The sequence below is a fragment of the Electrophorus electricus genome, chromosome 23 (assembly GCF_013358815.1).
Source record: "Electrophorus electricus isolate fEleEle1 chromosome 23, fEleEle1.pri, whole genome shotgun sequence".
NCBI lineage: Eukaryota > Metazoa > Chordata > Actinopteri > Gymnotiformes > Gymnotidae > Electrophorus > Electrophorus electricus.
In genome coordinates this window covers 2,479,449-2,492,953 of record NC_049557.1, presented here as the reverse complement: position 1 = coordinate 2,492,953, position 13,505 = coordinate 2,479,449, and the positions used below count along the sequence as shown (strand labels likewise).

At 39.5% G+C, this 13,505-nt stretch overlaps 1 protein-coding gene across 4 annotated transcripts in view; it reads left to right on the top strand.

The window, feature by feature from the left end:
- cpne5a (copine Va) overlaps nt 1-13,505 on the top strand; it is a 55,969-nt gene that overhangs the window by 38,051 nt on the left and 4,413 nt on the right. For 3 of the 4 annotated variants that reach the window (XM_027030079.2, XM_027030078.2, XM_027030081.2), the window contains 8 exons: nt 1,017-1,058; nt 1,215-1,290; nt 3,087-3,140; nt 3,724-3,785; nt 7,515-7,561; nt 8,320-8,501; nt 9,343-9,470; nt 11,217-11,319. In XM_027030079.2, coding sequence (XP_026885880.1) covers nt 1,017-1,058; nt 1,215-1,290; nt 3,087-3,140; nt 3,724-3,785; nt 7,515-7,561; nt 8,320-8,501; nt 9,343-9,470; nt 11,217-11,319 — 694 coding nt within the window. Of the gene's footprint in view, nt 1-1,016; nt 1,059-1,214; nt 1,291-3,086; nt 3,141-3,723; nt 3,786-7,514; nt 7,562-8,319; nt 8,502-9,342; nt 9,471-11,216; nt 11,320-11,976; nt 13,056-13,505 lie in introns of those variants that run through there. The other variant, XM_027030080.2, reaches the window with a different exon arrangement.

The window sequence follows — 13,505 nt, the reverse complement described above, 5'->3', positions numbered from 1 at the left end:
GCTGTACTGTACCCTTCCTTAAGCATATAATTTTTGTGAAATGTCCTTGGCATATTGAATGCGTGTCCATTTGTGGCTGCATTTCTCAGCTTGGTTGTGGAGGATTTGTGCATCATATTGTCCCTGAGGCCTGAGACTAACAAGTAACTAACTTGTCATAGATTGTAAGACCTTGAGACCTTGATATTTCACCTCCTACAGAGGGTACTAGCTGTGTCTGAGCTTGTCCAGTGTCTTTCATCCAGTCTGCCATTCTTTTCCACTGACAGATAGACAAATGTTCTTTTAATCTAAAATGTGTTGTGTCTCAAGTAATTTCCCCAATTTTGGCTGGCCACGGCTCCCTACTTTGGAACTGCTTGTCCCCAAATGCTGTAGGGGCTGCTTGTACATATCCCTTACTCTAACCATCAGAAGAATTCGACAGCCCTTTGACTAACAGAGTCTGTCTACCTCTGTGGTTTTGTATTTAGCCTCATTACACAGCTCATTAACACTATCAACTCAACATGATCAAACGTGAGACTTCTTGTACATCATGGTGTAGGGTGTGGGTTGCCACTTAATGGTGTGTATTCATTGTTACTGGTTTTTTTAACAAAGGGAACACATCAAGGGTGTCTCTGTATAATTGACAAAACTGGCTCTTTGTGAATGGAGTGAAGTTGTAATTATTAAAATTGCAATAATAATAAACAACAAAGTGTAATTAAATCATGGTTTGTGTCAAGCAAAGCAATATGGAGCTTGTGCTGTAACTGTGCTTAGACAGGCAATTCCCAGTGACTGCTGCTTAATTCTGCACACGCTTCCTGGCTAATGGAATGTAATTGGCTGGTTTCAAGGTGAGGTGAGATGCGCAAGAAGAGTGAGGCTCTTGAAACTGCTTCACAATACTTTAATTTTAAGAGTCACAATGCAATGTTCACTTTTCAAGGTTAGGTAACACACTAATGATGCCCACAATTTCTTCATATAAATTCTTATTAGACTTATTCCTGTTGCGTGTCTTACAGGTCAATTAAGGTGGAAGTGTATGATTGGGACAGGGATGGCAGGTAGGTTTCTTCGTCATGTAGCCTTCTCCATGATTAGCACTGGTTAAATTGTGCAAGAATGCATAGTTTTTCCTTTCCCCATCTTTTCACTTGGAATGGAAACCTGAACTTGAAAGTGATTCCACTAACATGTACTCTTTTTCTTTTGGGTTTCAGTCATGACTTCATTGGGGAATTCACCACTAGCTACCGGGAGCTATCACGGGGACAGAGTCAATTCAATGTTTATGAGGTAAGTGGTTATAGCATTTGTTCTCCTGATGTAGTCAAAGTCATAGTCCATTATTTTTCTTGATTCTGACATTACTTCTCCTGTCATAAAGGTTTATGCTGAAAATGCTAGGGTTAGGTTCTATATGGAAAAAAAACTAGAGTCCTGGATACTCCATTTATCTGGAGAATTTCAGATGATTGGGTAATGCTGCTATTTCTGCTGCCTAGCTCCATCCTGTCCTCCAGTATAAACAAAAACAAGATGGATTGATTAGTACACATTAAGATGGAGATATCTGTTGTTTAGAAATGAAGATTACTTGTGAGGAGCTTTGTGAATGATCTAACAGAATTATTGAGTAATATTCTGCCTGGGATGGTGGGTAATTATACCAGGTTTCATGCAGCCTTCTGTGCAGAGGCACTGACTGATGTGTGATATTACCTGAGCTTGCACTGATGTGCCTATGTGAGTCACTCATTAGAGAATATGTCGATGTGGATTAAGTGTTAAGGAGACCAATGTCAACATGTAAATGCCTGGGGGAATAGAGGTATGGGGTGTGTGTATCAGAGGGATGGTTGAGGGGGTGAACCTCTTCCACTGTTTAGCTGGCATGACAAAAAATTGTATTTGTTAACCTTCACAAGGGCATGTTTTTCAGACAACACAGCATAAAACACTAGCAATGCCAGTTTCAGTGCTAATTTATGGGCTGTGAAAGCATTTTCCCCCTCATTAGACCTTAATACACTATAATTTATACACAGAGCAATATGAATACTGATCAATCAATTATTCATTATACATACGGCTCTGCACTGAAACTATCATGAGGTAAAGAAGCATTTGAATTTCTAACATTATCTTATTATATATGAGATTATCAAAGTGAGGGGTGGATTTGAAGGGAAGGAACACTTTGATGGATTATTACAGTTTGTCTAGCTGTCTTAATCTATATGAAGTCATGTTATGTTGGTGTATGTACATGCATGTGTGTATTGTACACTTCTTGGGGGTGGGAGGGGGAGAGAGAGAGAGAGAGTGAGAGAGAGAGACATAGATAGGCAGAGAGAGAGAGAAAGAGAGAGAGAGAAAACATATGTACGTAGGTGTACCCTGACATTATCTCTGTGGGAGGATGAAAAATGCGAGAGCTAGCGTAATGGAGCGTGACGGTGTCAGCAGGGTCCAGAGAGCAGCCGAGACTTCCAGCAAGTTAGAGCAGGATCAAGATCAGGAAGGACACCTCCATGTCAACCCTACCTTTAGCACACAAAACCAAGGCCAGGGCCAGCAGACGTTTTAGTGTAGCCCTTTCAGTTATATCCTGGGTACCAGTTTACACATGTAGCAGATCTACCAAATACTGATGTACTTTAGAATATGGCTAGGGAAGATAGAGAGATTTACTGAAATTTAGTTCATTTAACTAAATTAACTCATTCACTTCTAAGCAGATTTTTAAAAATTAAGCCATCAAGCCACCCGACAATTTCTCTTCATTTGCTGAAATGTGAACTGCATTCTGGTACAATCATAAGAATGATTTGACATGTCCTGAATATACCATTGTATGTCCTGAATGTATCACTGTATAATATGCACAAGATTTGTGTGGCTTTGTTAGAGCCGAGACTACTTCCTGTCAAGATTCATATTCATATTCATATTTCTTTCATATCAGCAGTGGATAGAGGATTTATTTATTTGCATATCTGAAGAGAAATTTCACACATTTATTATACTTTCTACTTTCTACTTTCTACTTGTTTAAAATACCACTGGCATATGTAAATGTGGGATTTCAGGTGGTGAATGCCAAAAAGAAAACGAAGAAAAGAAGATACATAAACTCTGGAACAGTAAGTCCCTTTCCCATGTGTTTAAGCAGCCTATCCTTTCAATAAAAACTACATTACATTTTAGTTGTATGAAGTGGCTCTATAAAGTGTGTAAACACTAAACATTTGAGTCAAACAAGCAAAATGTACAGTCTATACATCAATGTATAGTCTGTATTGGTTACCGTTTAGTTTTTCGGAACTGAGGCATTATCTTCAGCCTTCACAGTTGTTTAAGTCCAGTGGTTTGTATTCACTTTTAAGTGTGATAAGTGTCTTGTTCGGTTTTGTTGATGTGACTGGAGACGCAGTGGGAGTCCCGGCATTGAGCTGTACAGAGATGATAAAACTCTGCGGAAGAACTCGCACTGTGTAATTAAACAGCTGTGAATACTCCATCATTGGCATCTACCTTAGCAGAGAGACACACCATTTGTGTGATGACAACACTAATGAACAAGAACAAGCCGCTCTGGCAGTTGGAAGGGTGTGTGTTTCTGCGTGTTTGTGTGCGTGTCTGTGTGTGATCATTTGCTCTGAGGTAGATGTTATGTGTGGGACATATACCAATGTTGTACATTTTCTGTTTTCCTAAATTCTCAAGGTGACATTGCTCTCATTCTTGGTAGAGGCAGAACATACTTTTCTTGACTACATCAAGGCAGGGTGAGTACAACTGCACAGGCACATAAGAAAACACAAACACATGTGATAAGCTTCTCTAGGTTCCTTACATTTTCTCTCAACAAATAAATGTGTTAATGCAGTTTGTATAGACAGTTGTCAGTATGGGTTCTTACATGCTTGACAGACTGCTGAGAATATGCTTTATAGCACATAAGCTTTGATGTGAATATCAAAACTTTACAGTTTCACTGATCAGCATCTATAAAAACATAAAAAATGGAAAGGTAGACACAACAGACAGCTATTGTTGGCAGTGCTGTAAACATCATTTTGGGTTGCCAGGTCATCTCCAGATTTTCTCTGATGAAAGGGTGACCTTCTAAATGTAGGCCCTGATTGCAGGAAACCAATAATCTGTCTGTCCCTGAACCCCACGCTGAAGTGTTCAGGCCATGATTTTTATTTGCTAGCCTGGCCTGCGTTGCCGCTCCCCTCCTATCATCTTCAGGCTACAGCTCTGCTTGCCATCTACAGGTGCTCCTGCTTATATTTGTTGAAATTCACTGAGTGACTTTGTGACTTTCACCTAAAGGGGACACATTAAAATGCAGTTCAATATTTTTTTTTTTTGCAGTTGTTGCAACATTTTCAATGAATTCAGCATGGAATTATTCAACATAGCCTACCTTTAAAATTTAACCATACCTTTGCATTAAACACACACACACACACACCCCTTATCTGCATTAGTGAGTTTTTTCCCAGGTCACAACCAACTAGCTTCACATTACTGTCTTTGATAACGCATCCATCAGCTGTTTTAGCTCTGTTATCTCAGTGCAGAATGTGTTTCCTCATTGAACAGTAGCTGCCCTGATGTATAACCCTTGCTTGTTAGTATTCCTGTGTTCTACTAGGCTAGTAACTGAATTCCACTGTCACTGTGTCAGTCAGTCTGGAATGTGATGCGACGTGGGAGTATGTAAAAGAGGTGAAGGATGACGAGAAAGGCTGCGAGATGGAGGGAGTGATCTGACTGTGAAGGATGTGGCTGACCTTTCACTCTCAAACGATCCATGACAGCCTGGTGTCACCGATGCGTAGCATTCAAACTTTTTCTAGTCAACTTCTGAGCCACTTCCTATTAAGTGTCCATCTTTTTTCCCCATTCCCTGCCATTAGCTGCTGACCTTTGGTGCAAGCTCTGAGAATGCCATCTGAATTATTTCCATGGCAGGTTTCGACCACTTCAGAGTTTTTAATTCAGAGTGGCATTAACACCACCACCACCACAGACTAAATGCTTACATGACATCTACATTCTTCAGAAGACCAGAATTCTCATTCCCCCCATTCGTGAGATGAAATGAGAAAATGAAGAGGTTTCATTAATTTTTCGATTCAAGGAGGTGATTACAAAACAGGACATTAAGGCTCCAAAGCCACTAGCACCATAGTCATAAAGGTTAATATAATTGCTCAGGAGGCTTATTGAATGTTTAATTGCATTTTTGAAAAGAAATGGCATACAGGAATGAGATTTCTACATTGACCTGAATTTCGGTACATTTATTTTGGGCCAAGAGGGTACTTTTTGCATAGTTTTGCATACTATCTAGCCATATGTAGCTAAATCCCGCTGAGCTATGATAAATCAGATGAATCAGTTGAGCATTGTGTGTGTGTGTGTGTGTTCGTGTGTGTGTGTGTGTGTGTGTGTGTGTGTGTGTGTGTGTGTGTGTGTGTGTGTGCGTGTGTGTGTGTGTGTATGTCTGAGAGATAGAGAGATAGAAAGAGAGAGAGAGAGAGCAGGGGAGAGATCACACTTCAGTTCCACCCTTCAGCTTATAGAAAAATTGATGACTAATAGTCAGCTGAGGACATTCTTTATCCATCGTTCATGCCACTTCATATCTTTTTCCCCCCAACCCAGCAGAGGCACTGTATGTGTGGAACACTACTCTCTGTGCCGTACCTGTAGCGTCATAGTCCTTTTAAGTAACCTTAAGAAAAGATCTGTAAAAATATCATAAATTCGTCTGTGTTGGCTAAAGAAAATATATAATTTCTTTACATGATTATGGCCCCTTGACACATATACTATTTAAATATGATTGAATATTAATTACTGCATATGATAAGGATCTGTAATAATTTCATTCATTTCAAAAACTCTATACATTAAAATGTATATGTACATTCAAATTCTATGCCACACATTTATTTTGTAATATAGTATATGCCGATATACGACTCTTGCAGATTTTTAATGATATTTTGCATATGAGAAATATGATATATAGCTTTTCCAGAACATGGTATTTACAAATATGAGAATAAAAATGGTTTTATTGTAACTTTCTAGCACTGGAAAACTCTGGCATCTCCAGTTTGGCTAGAGCTTTTGATGGTAATGTTAGTTGGACATGCTCAATATAACACAGATGAATGTGCAGGGCTGGACCCGCTCCTCAGAGAAATCAGAAGTAATGGGAAAACCTCGAAATGGTCTGAGCACTACGAATGAAGATAAGTGAGCATAAGGAGATCTTGCTAATCACCGCTGTGCTTCTAATATCACTTTCTGGTTGCTTTACACTTAGGAGGGGGCATATATGAACTTTCACCTCCCCTCCAAAGCCTTTCCTTACGGACAGTATCTGCGGTTCTTATGAATACATTATTGTTATTGTAAGTGCTCTCACAGTGCAGCTATACAGTAGGTAAGTAGGTGTTCTGTATGTAGTGCTCCATATAAATCTTAATATTTTGATTCCCAGGCATTATTTGTGAGTGTCGATCCAGAATGGTGACTAGTGAACAGTGAACCAGAATGAAATGGTCTCTGCACTCAAAAATGCAGGAGTAAACTATTTTAAATAATTCATAATACATTCATGACACGGTAGCAAGTCTGTAACCAAATGCTCCACCACATTTATGGCCACAAATGAAAAATAAATGGATTGTTCTTCTTGAATGAACATTTTCCCAAGCCTGAGTATTTTGTTGTAAAACACCTCACAATAGCTGTAAACCACTATGATTTTTAAATATGTGCTGTGAACCTTCAGCTCTAATCCCTGCTGATACAAACTGACACTTTTATATCGCTGTCTCTGGACAGCTGTCAGTGGTATGCATTCACTGTGAACTCTGACATCCTCATAAATGTATAATGGCTGCTTATGGGAGTAGGCTGGTGGCTAGCTGAGACAGGTGAACACAGCTGCTTTGTTAGACAGGTAGCTGCAATCAGCACTGGGCTGCAGCTCCTGCTGACCTGAGACCTGTGCTCTGCCAACATGAAGCAGACAGGGCAGTTTTGTAGGTGCTGCTACAAATTGCCCCGTGCAGGCTGATTCAGAATAAGTGGTGCAGTATCATTTATAATGGCTTTCATTGAGGGGTTTGGGTTGGTCAAGCTGACCTAGATCCTTGTGATAGAGCAGCTATACTCGCCATCTCAATGTGAAGGGGAGCACAGGTGGTGATGGGGTTGCACAGCAGCAGCACAATGCAGGGTGCACAGGGAGTCATGATTTCACTGGCTTGTGCAACAGATGGTCGCTGTGTTAAAGCCATGGTGAGTTTCTGCTTTTAGATGAATTAGAGTGTATAAGATAAATACAATTGCTCCTCATCAGTGCCGTTTGCCTTGACAGCAATGGTTTTATTTATTTATCTATCTATTTATTTATTTATTTATTTATTTATTTGTTGGAATCTGGGCCATTTCTCCTAATTTCTTCTCCCTTGCCCCTCCAGCACTCAGATACATTTCACTGTGGCCATTGATTTCACAGCTTCGAATGGTAAGGATTTTTTTCACTGTTTTCAGGCTTCCGTGCTATTTTCGTATGCATAAACTATTATATTTAGAAAACAATTTAAAGCTTTCACACTCATGTGTAGGGTAACAAAGCTTCATGACACAAAGCTCCTTATAGCCACCATTTATGTGAACTATATTTTCTTTATGATTATTTACAAATTTGACCATTAATGTAATAGGTTAGCACTACTGAACTCTTTGATGATGAGTGATTGCTCAGAAGTGCTAACTGGGTTTTGAAAGTGCTTTTAGCATAAAATATGAATCAGACTTTATCTAGGTGTCCAAAGGACACTGATCCTGCTTCACTTTTTCAATATCTGGTTAAATAAATGTTTTGAGCTGTGTCTAAAATGTTAAAATGGAAAAATAAAAAGTAATTTTTCCTCCATTAAGAAAACAAAAGGAAAAGCATTAACAATTAATAAAGTTATTTCCAAAAGCAATATTTTTAAATAATACGTTTTTCTTTCAACTGCCTATTGAAATAAACCCTTTATTCATAATTCTTGTTTACTAAACTTCTCAGAACAAAATGCATCACTGAATGATGCTATTATATCTTATCCTATATCTTAATGGATTTTATAGTTTTCTTCTAAAAACAGGCATTTTGTTGAAATATTTTTTTTAACTTACTGTAAAGTGGCTTAAAAGGTTTAGTTGCAGTTCCCCTTCACTTCCTGCATGTTTTGTCTTCTGTAAAACATGATCTTCCTTCTGCCTTTGAACTCTAAGGGAATCCGTCTCAGTCCACATCTCTGCACTATATGAATCCATACCAGATGAACGCATATGCCATGGCTCTAAAGGCAGTAGGAGAGATCATCCAGGACTATGACAGTGACAAGATGTTCCCTGCACTGGGCTTCGGTGCCAAGTTACCCCCTGATGGGAGGGTGTCCCATGAGTTCCCCTTGGTAACTGCTGTTCAGATGTTAAATACTTCATGTCCAAATACTTTTTTTCCCAGATAGTCATGCACAGTTACGTGATCTTTCGATGTGGATGGTTTGATTAAAAAAAAAATCCTAAAATGCCTAAATTGCTTGGAGCTTGGAAAAGGGATCTTGTTTTCTTGGTAAATGAGTTGTCTAAATTCTTAGATCATTACTGAGTGTCATTACCTGAATACTTGTGCAAAATACAATTTCATGTTGTTATTCTTGTGTTAATATTTGCCTGGTTGTTTGTGTGGATATATAAATGTTCTTAAATATGTTTATGTTTGGTTACATTTATTTTTAATGTATAAATAAGACTCTCTGAAGTTCCATTACCTTGCTCATTATTCTCATTTCAGTATTCATGATGTGTGAACTATCCCAGCTCATCAGAACTTGAATACTCTCAATTAGTCTTCTCTCCCTCCCTTTCCTCCTTATTCCTCTATTTTTGCTCTCCTTCCCTTAGTTAATATTATAGGGCATCAGCATAAATCCACTAATGAAGTCTACAGTGTGTCAGCTCATTTACATATTATACAACCGATGGAGGTCTTTGCTCCTTTAAAATTGCTTATTTGGTAAACCATGTAGCGTGTAAATGTTGAAAGCACAGGTTCCCTGAAGCAGGGACTTTCCCATGTGCTTATGACTGCATTCACTTATAGCTTATTGCTCTGGTTTTGATTTATGCCCTATGGCAGACATATAGTTTATTACTGACATATGACATATGTGGCATAGGCTTTTGTCACTCAAATTCAGAATTCTTTATCTAACATACATCACATTGTTTGCTCTTTTGTATCTGTTGAAGAATGGCAATGTAGATAACCCATACTGCAATGGCATGGAGGGTATCCTAGAAGCTTACCACCAGAGCCTTAAGACAGTTCAGCTCTATGGGCCAACCAACTTCGCCCCAGTCGTCAATCATGTGGCAAGGTGAGTCAAGAGACAGACAAATGGAGCATCAAGCAGAGTACAATATGTTGCTCATGTTCTTGTGACGAGCACACAGATGTCCAGCCTGCTACTATGCTTGAGAGATCTCCTGATCATCATATGAGAAAAAGGTTGTGACATTGCAGTACTATTAATATGTTCACTTACAAAATAGACTAAAAAAATTGCTTTACTCACTTTATTACATAGTTTATTTCCAATATATGTCTGAAAACATATATTTCCAATATATTTCTTAGTGAATGAGTCTGAAAATAAAGTAATAACTTTAATTGCCAGTTGCAAAAGTGAAGGGGAAATGAAGATGTTGGGATGTTAGCCTGATGCATGCTGTTGGGTGCTGCTTGGTGACAGAGAATAAGTGAAAGTAACTGATATTGCAGACAGCACCTGACCCCCTTGTTCTAGTTTTTAATGAAACGTGTCGTCTTGATGTGTGAGACCTTCAAGAGACACAAGAGATGTCATTCTGTGGGCCCCAACTGTGTCTGCCCTCCTCTTCTCTTTATTTTATAGTAATGAGAGGAGATGCCATTTTCCCTATGAGTTACACTCCATTTGCTTTGGCTTAAGGCTCTGGAAATGAACGATACCAGGTGTGTCAGTGCTGCTTGATCTAACATTAGTCAGACTAGCTTGGGATCACTGCCACTGTCTGCATGTGAGAGGGGTTCAGTCTAAGATCTGATCTTTGATCTGTAGCCTGGTCTTCTGTCTACAATCTGATCTCACGTTACATTTCCCAACTTGCACTAGCCTATTAGATTCAAAGAGTGATTTGGGGGATTATGATGGTGGCGAAGGTCAGAGATCCAAGATAAAAATGCATTCACTCACGTGTGGATATGGCAAAGGATTATTTGGTGGTTGACAATCATCGGTTTGTTTCTATAGTTCATGTTCAGCATTTGTCTTGAGACAGGGTATCAAAGTTTGAGAATTTTTGAATATTGACTATTCAAAAGTTTTTTGAATAAGAAAAAGCAAGTCAACCTTACTGTCATCCTGTTCAGGTATTCAGGTATGCAGTGGTACCATATTCAGGTATACAGTGAGATGATATAGCATTTCCACAAGCTCAGGGTACATCGCTAAGCAAAATAAGGGTAAACCATATGAACTTATGAATATCATACTAGAATGACTGGACAAATTACATGTGATTGTAAAGCATCATAAGTCGCAGCATATACGGATGCTGAAACATGTAGAATGCAAAGTACCTAAAGTTAGAATCAGGAAGAGCATTCTCTAAAAGGTAAATGTGATGTATAATAAAGAGCTAGTGCAGTTGTGTTTGTGTGTCTGTCACATGGGAGGCAGGCATTAGGATGTTCAGGAGCCTGATGGCTTTGTGGAAGAAGCAGTTACTAGCTAAACTGGCCTGGCCACTGTGGTACCTCATGCCAGATGGCGACAGGGCACATAGTCCATGAGAGGGTCGAGAGGTGTCATCCACTACACAGGAAGCTTTACATATGCTTTTTTTTTTTTTTGGTGCATAAGAGAGAGATGCCAGTGTTCTCATGTGCCTCTTCAAGTGTGGTGGTTTTCTACAGCTTGGCAATTTGTGCTTTGGAGCATGTGCATACTAATGCTCAGTTGCTTTGGGGTTTTTTTGTGTGTGTATGTGTATGTGTGTGTGTGTGTGTGTGTGTGTGTGTGTGTGTGTGTGTGTGTGTGTGTGTGTGTGTGTGTGTGTGTGAGTGTGTGTGTGTGCATTAGATATGCAGCAGCGGTGCAGGATGGTTCTCAGTACTTTGTCCTCCTCATCATCACTGATGGAGTCATATCAGATATGGCTCAGACTAAAGAGGCCATAGTCAACGTGAGTGCTTTACTACCCATATATGTAAATGTCTCTCTCTCTTTTTCTCTCTATACTGCATACACACACACTCTTGCACACACACTCACATACACACTCATGCACCACACGCACACACACACACACACACACACACACACACACACACATAGAAGCAAACACATTTTTTATCAAACAAACTTGGTCATTGCCTTTGCATCTGCCTCTCTGTCTCCAAGTATGTGTCAGTTTCTCTCACTCTGTTGCATCATGTAACAATATACCTGCAGGCCAAAACTTATTTAAGAGGAGTAAAGTTTTACTCAGAAGCTGCATCTCCAGAAGCTTTTCTGCCAAACATCTGGAGCAGGACAGCTGTTGCTCTGTCATCTGTTACCCAGCAGACTGGATTTAAAGGGAATTTGCGACTGTTAGTCAAACTTTTAGAACAGCCACACCTTCCTTTTAAGATCTTGTCTGCTGCTCTGTCTCTTCACTTCATCTACCTCACTTCCTGCTTCGTCTCTTCAATAACCATACACTGAATATTGCCTGAAATTACAAAATCTTTATATACTTTTTTATACCTGTAATTTTTTTTTTTGTTGGGGGGGATCAAGATCACACCTTGAATGTGCCCAATCCAGCTCTAAGTAAAATGACTCTCACTTTTTCCAGATGGTATCATGTTGACTGGATTAAGTGAGCACTTGGCCATGAGACACCTTTCTCTGTCTCCCACTCACCAGCTGCTGGGTAAATTATGCCGCAGGATTTCCCAACCTGACAGGCCAAGATGGCACAGCCAGTGACTGCACCCTAATGCGTTTGTTCCAGTACAGACACCAAAACACACTCTCTCCTTCTCTCTCTCCTTCGGTCTCCCTGTCTCTCTCACTGTCTCTCCTTGTCTCTCTCTGTCTTCCTTTATTTTCTCCTTTTTCTCTTTCTCATCCATTTTGCATTCCACAGACACAGCTCTTCCTCAGAGCTATTTATCAAGCAAAGTTTCAAAACCACAGTTGCTCTGCATACAGTTTACAAGGGTAAAGCCATTAACAGAGGTTGGGCTGTGTGGGTGTGCCAGTGCTGCACTTGTTTATCGATAACAAATGTTGATCAGGTCATAGGTTTTCTCAAACACCAAGCAGAACTGTGACTGAAACCATATTTAGGCCAAAATAAATATGAAAGATGTAAAGTGTATTTTTGAAGGAGTAGACATATACATACATAGTGATGTGTTAATGAATGAAAAAGAATAGAAATGAACAAAGCTTTACTCTAGCAGTAGTGACAAAGCAAAAGCCTGTGATTTTGTGTTTGTGTGTGTGTGTGCATCCTTTCCTCAATTCAGTATTTTCTCTCTGTGATGAGTTATGTCCCTTGAGAGCTTTTCAAAGAGCACTGCCCTACTTCCACTTGCATATTTTTCCTTTTCTTTCTTTTTTTTTTTCCTTTTTGTCACCTCTTAGCAAAAAGGTATTCAGCCTATATCCCCATAACCACAAAACTTAAGTAGATGTCTCTAACTTATGGCTTCTCATTTACTTTCAATTTGTATTGCTTCTGTCTTATCACTGATAATGTATCCCTGTGAATCATATGGTTCTCTGTGTATATTAAATCTAAACCTTATTAGATATGGAATTTGAACGATGTGATTTATGTTTAAAAATGTTTGGAAAGCTTGATTATGTCCCCAGACATTGGTGATTGTGGTTGGGCTTATCATTAATGGTGAGAGTGGTGGCTGACAAAATGGGGGGAGTGGAGTGGCTAGTTTCAGGGTAGGGGAAAGTGCTGGGTGTAGGTGTGTGTGTGTGTGTGTGTGTGTGTGTGTGTGTGTGCTTGTGTGTGTGTGTGTGTGTGTGTGTGTGCTTGTGTGTGTGTGTGTGTGTGTGTGTGTGTGTGTGTGTGTGTGTGTGCTTGTGTGTATATATGTGAGAGTGAAGGTATATGCTCCATACATTTTAGTTGCAGTGTCATTTGGATGTGTGTGAGGCTCCTGGAGCCCTTCCAATTTAAAAGGGTTTCATTATAGCCTCACAGTCTTATCTGCCTGGTGCTGTACATGCCCTGGCCACAATCACCCAACAGATTATTCTGTTTGGATGAGTATTCTCAGCAAGAGACACAGGGCTCAAATTTAAGATCATCTCTAATCTTACTTATGTATTTAGGAAAAAATGAAATGCAGTACGTAC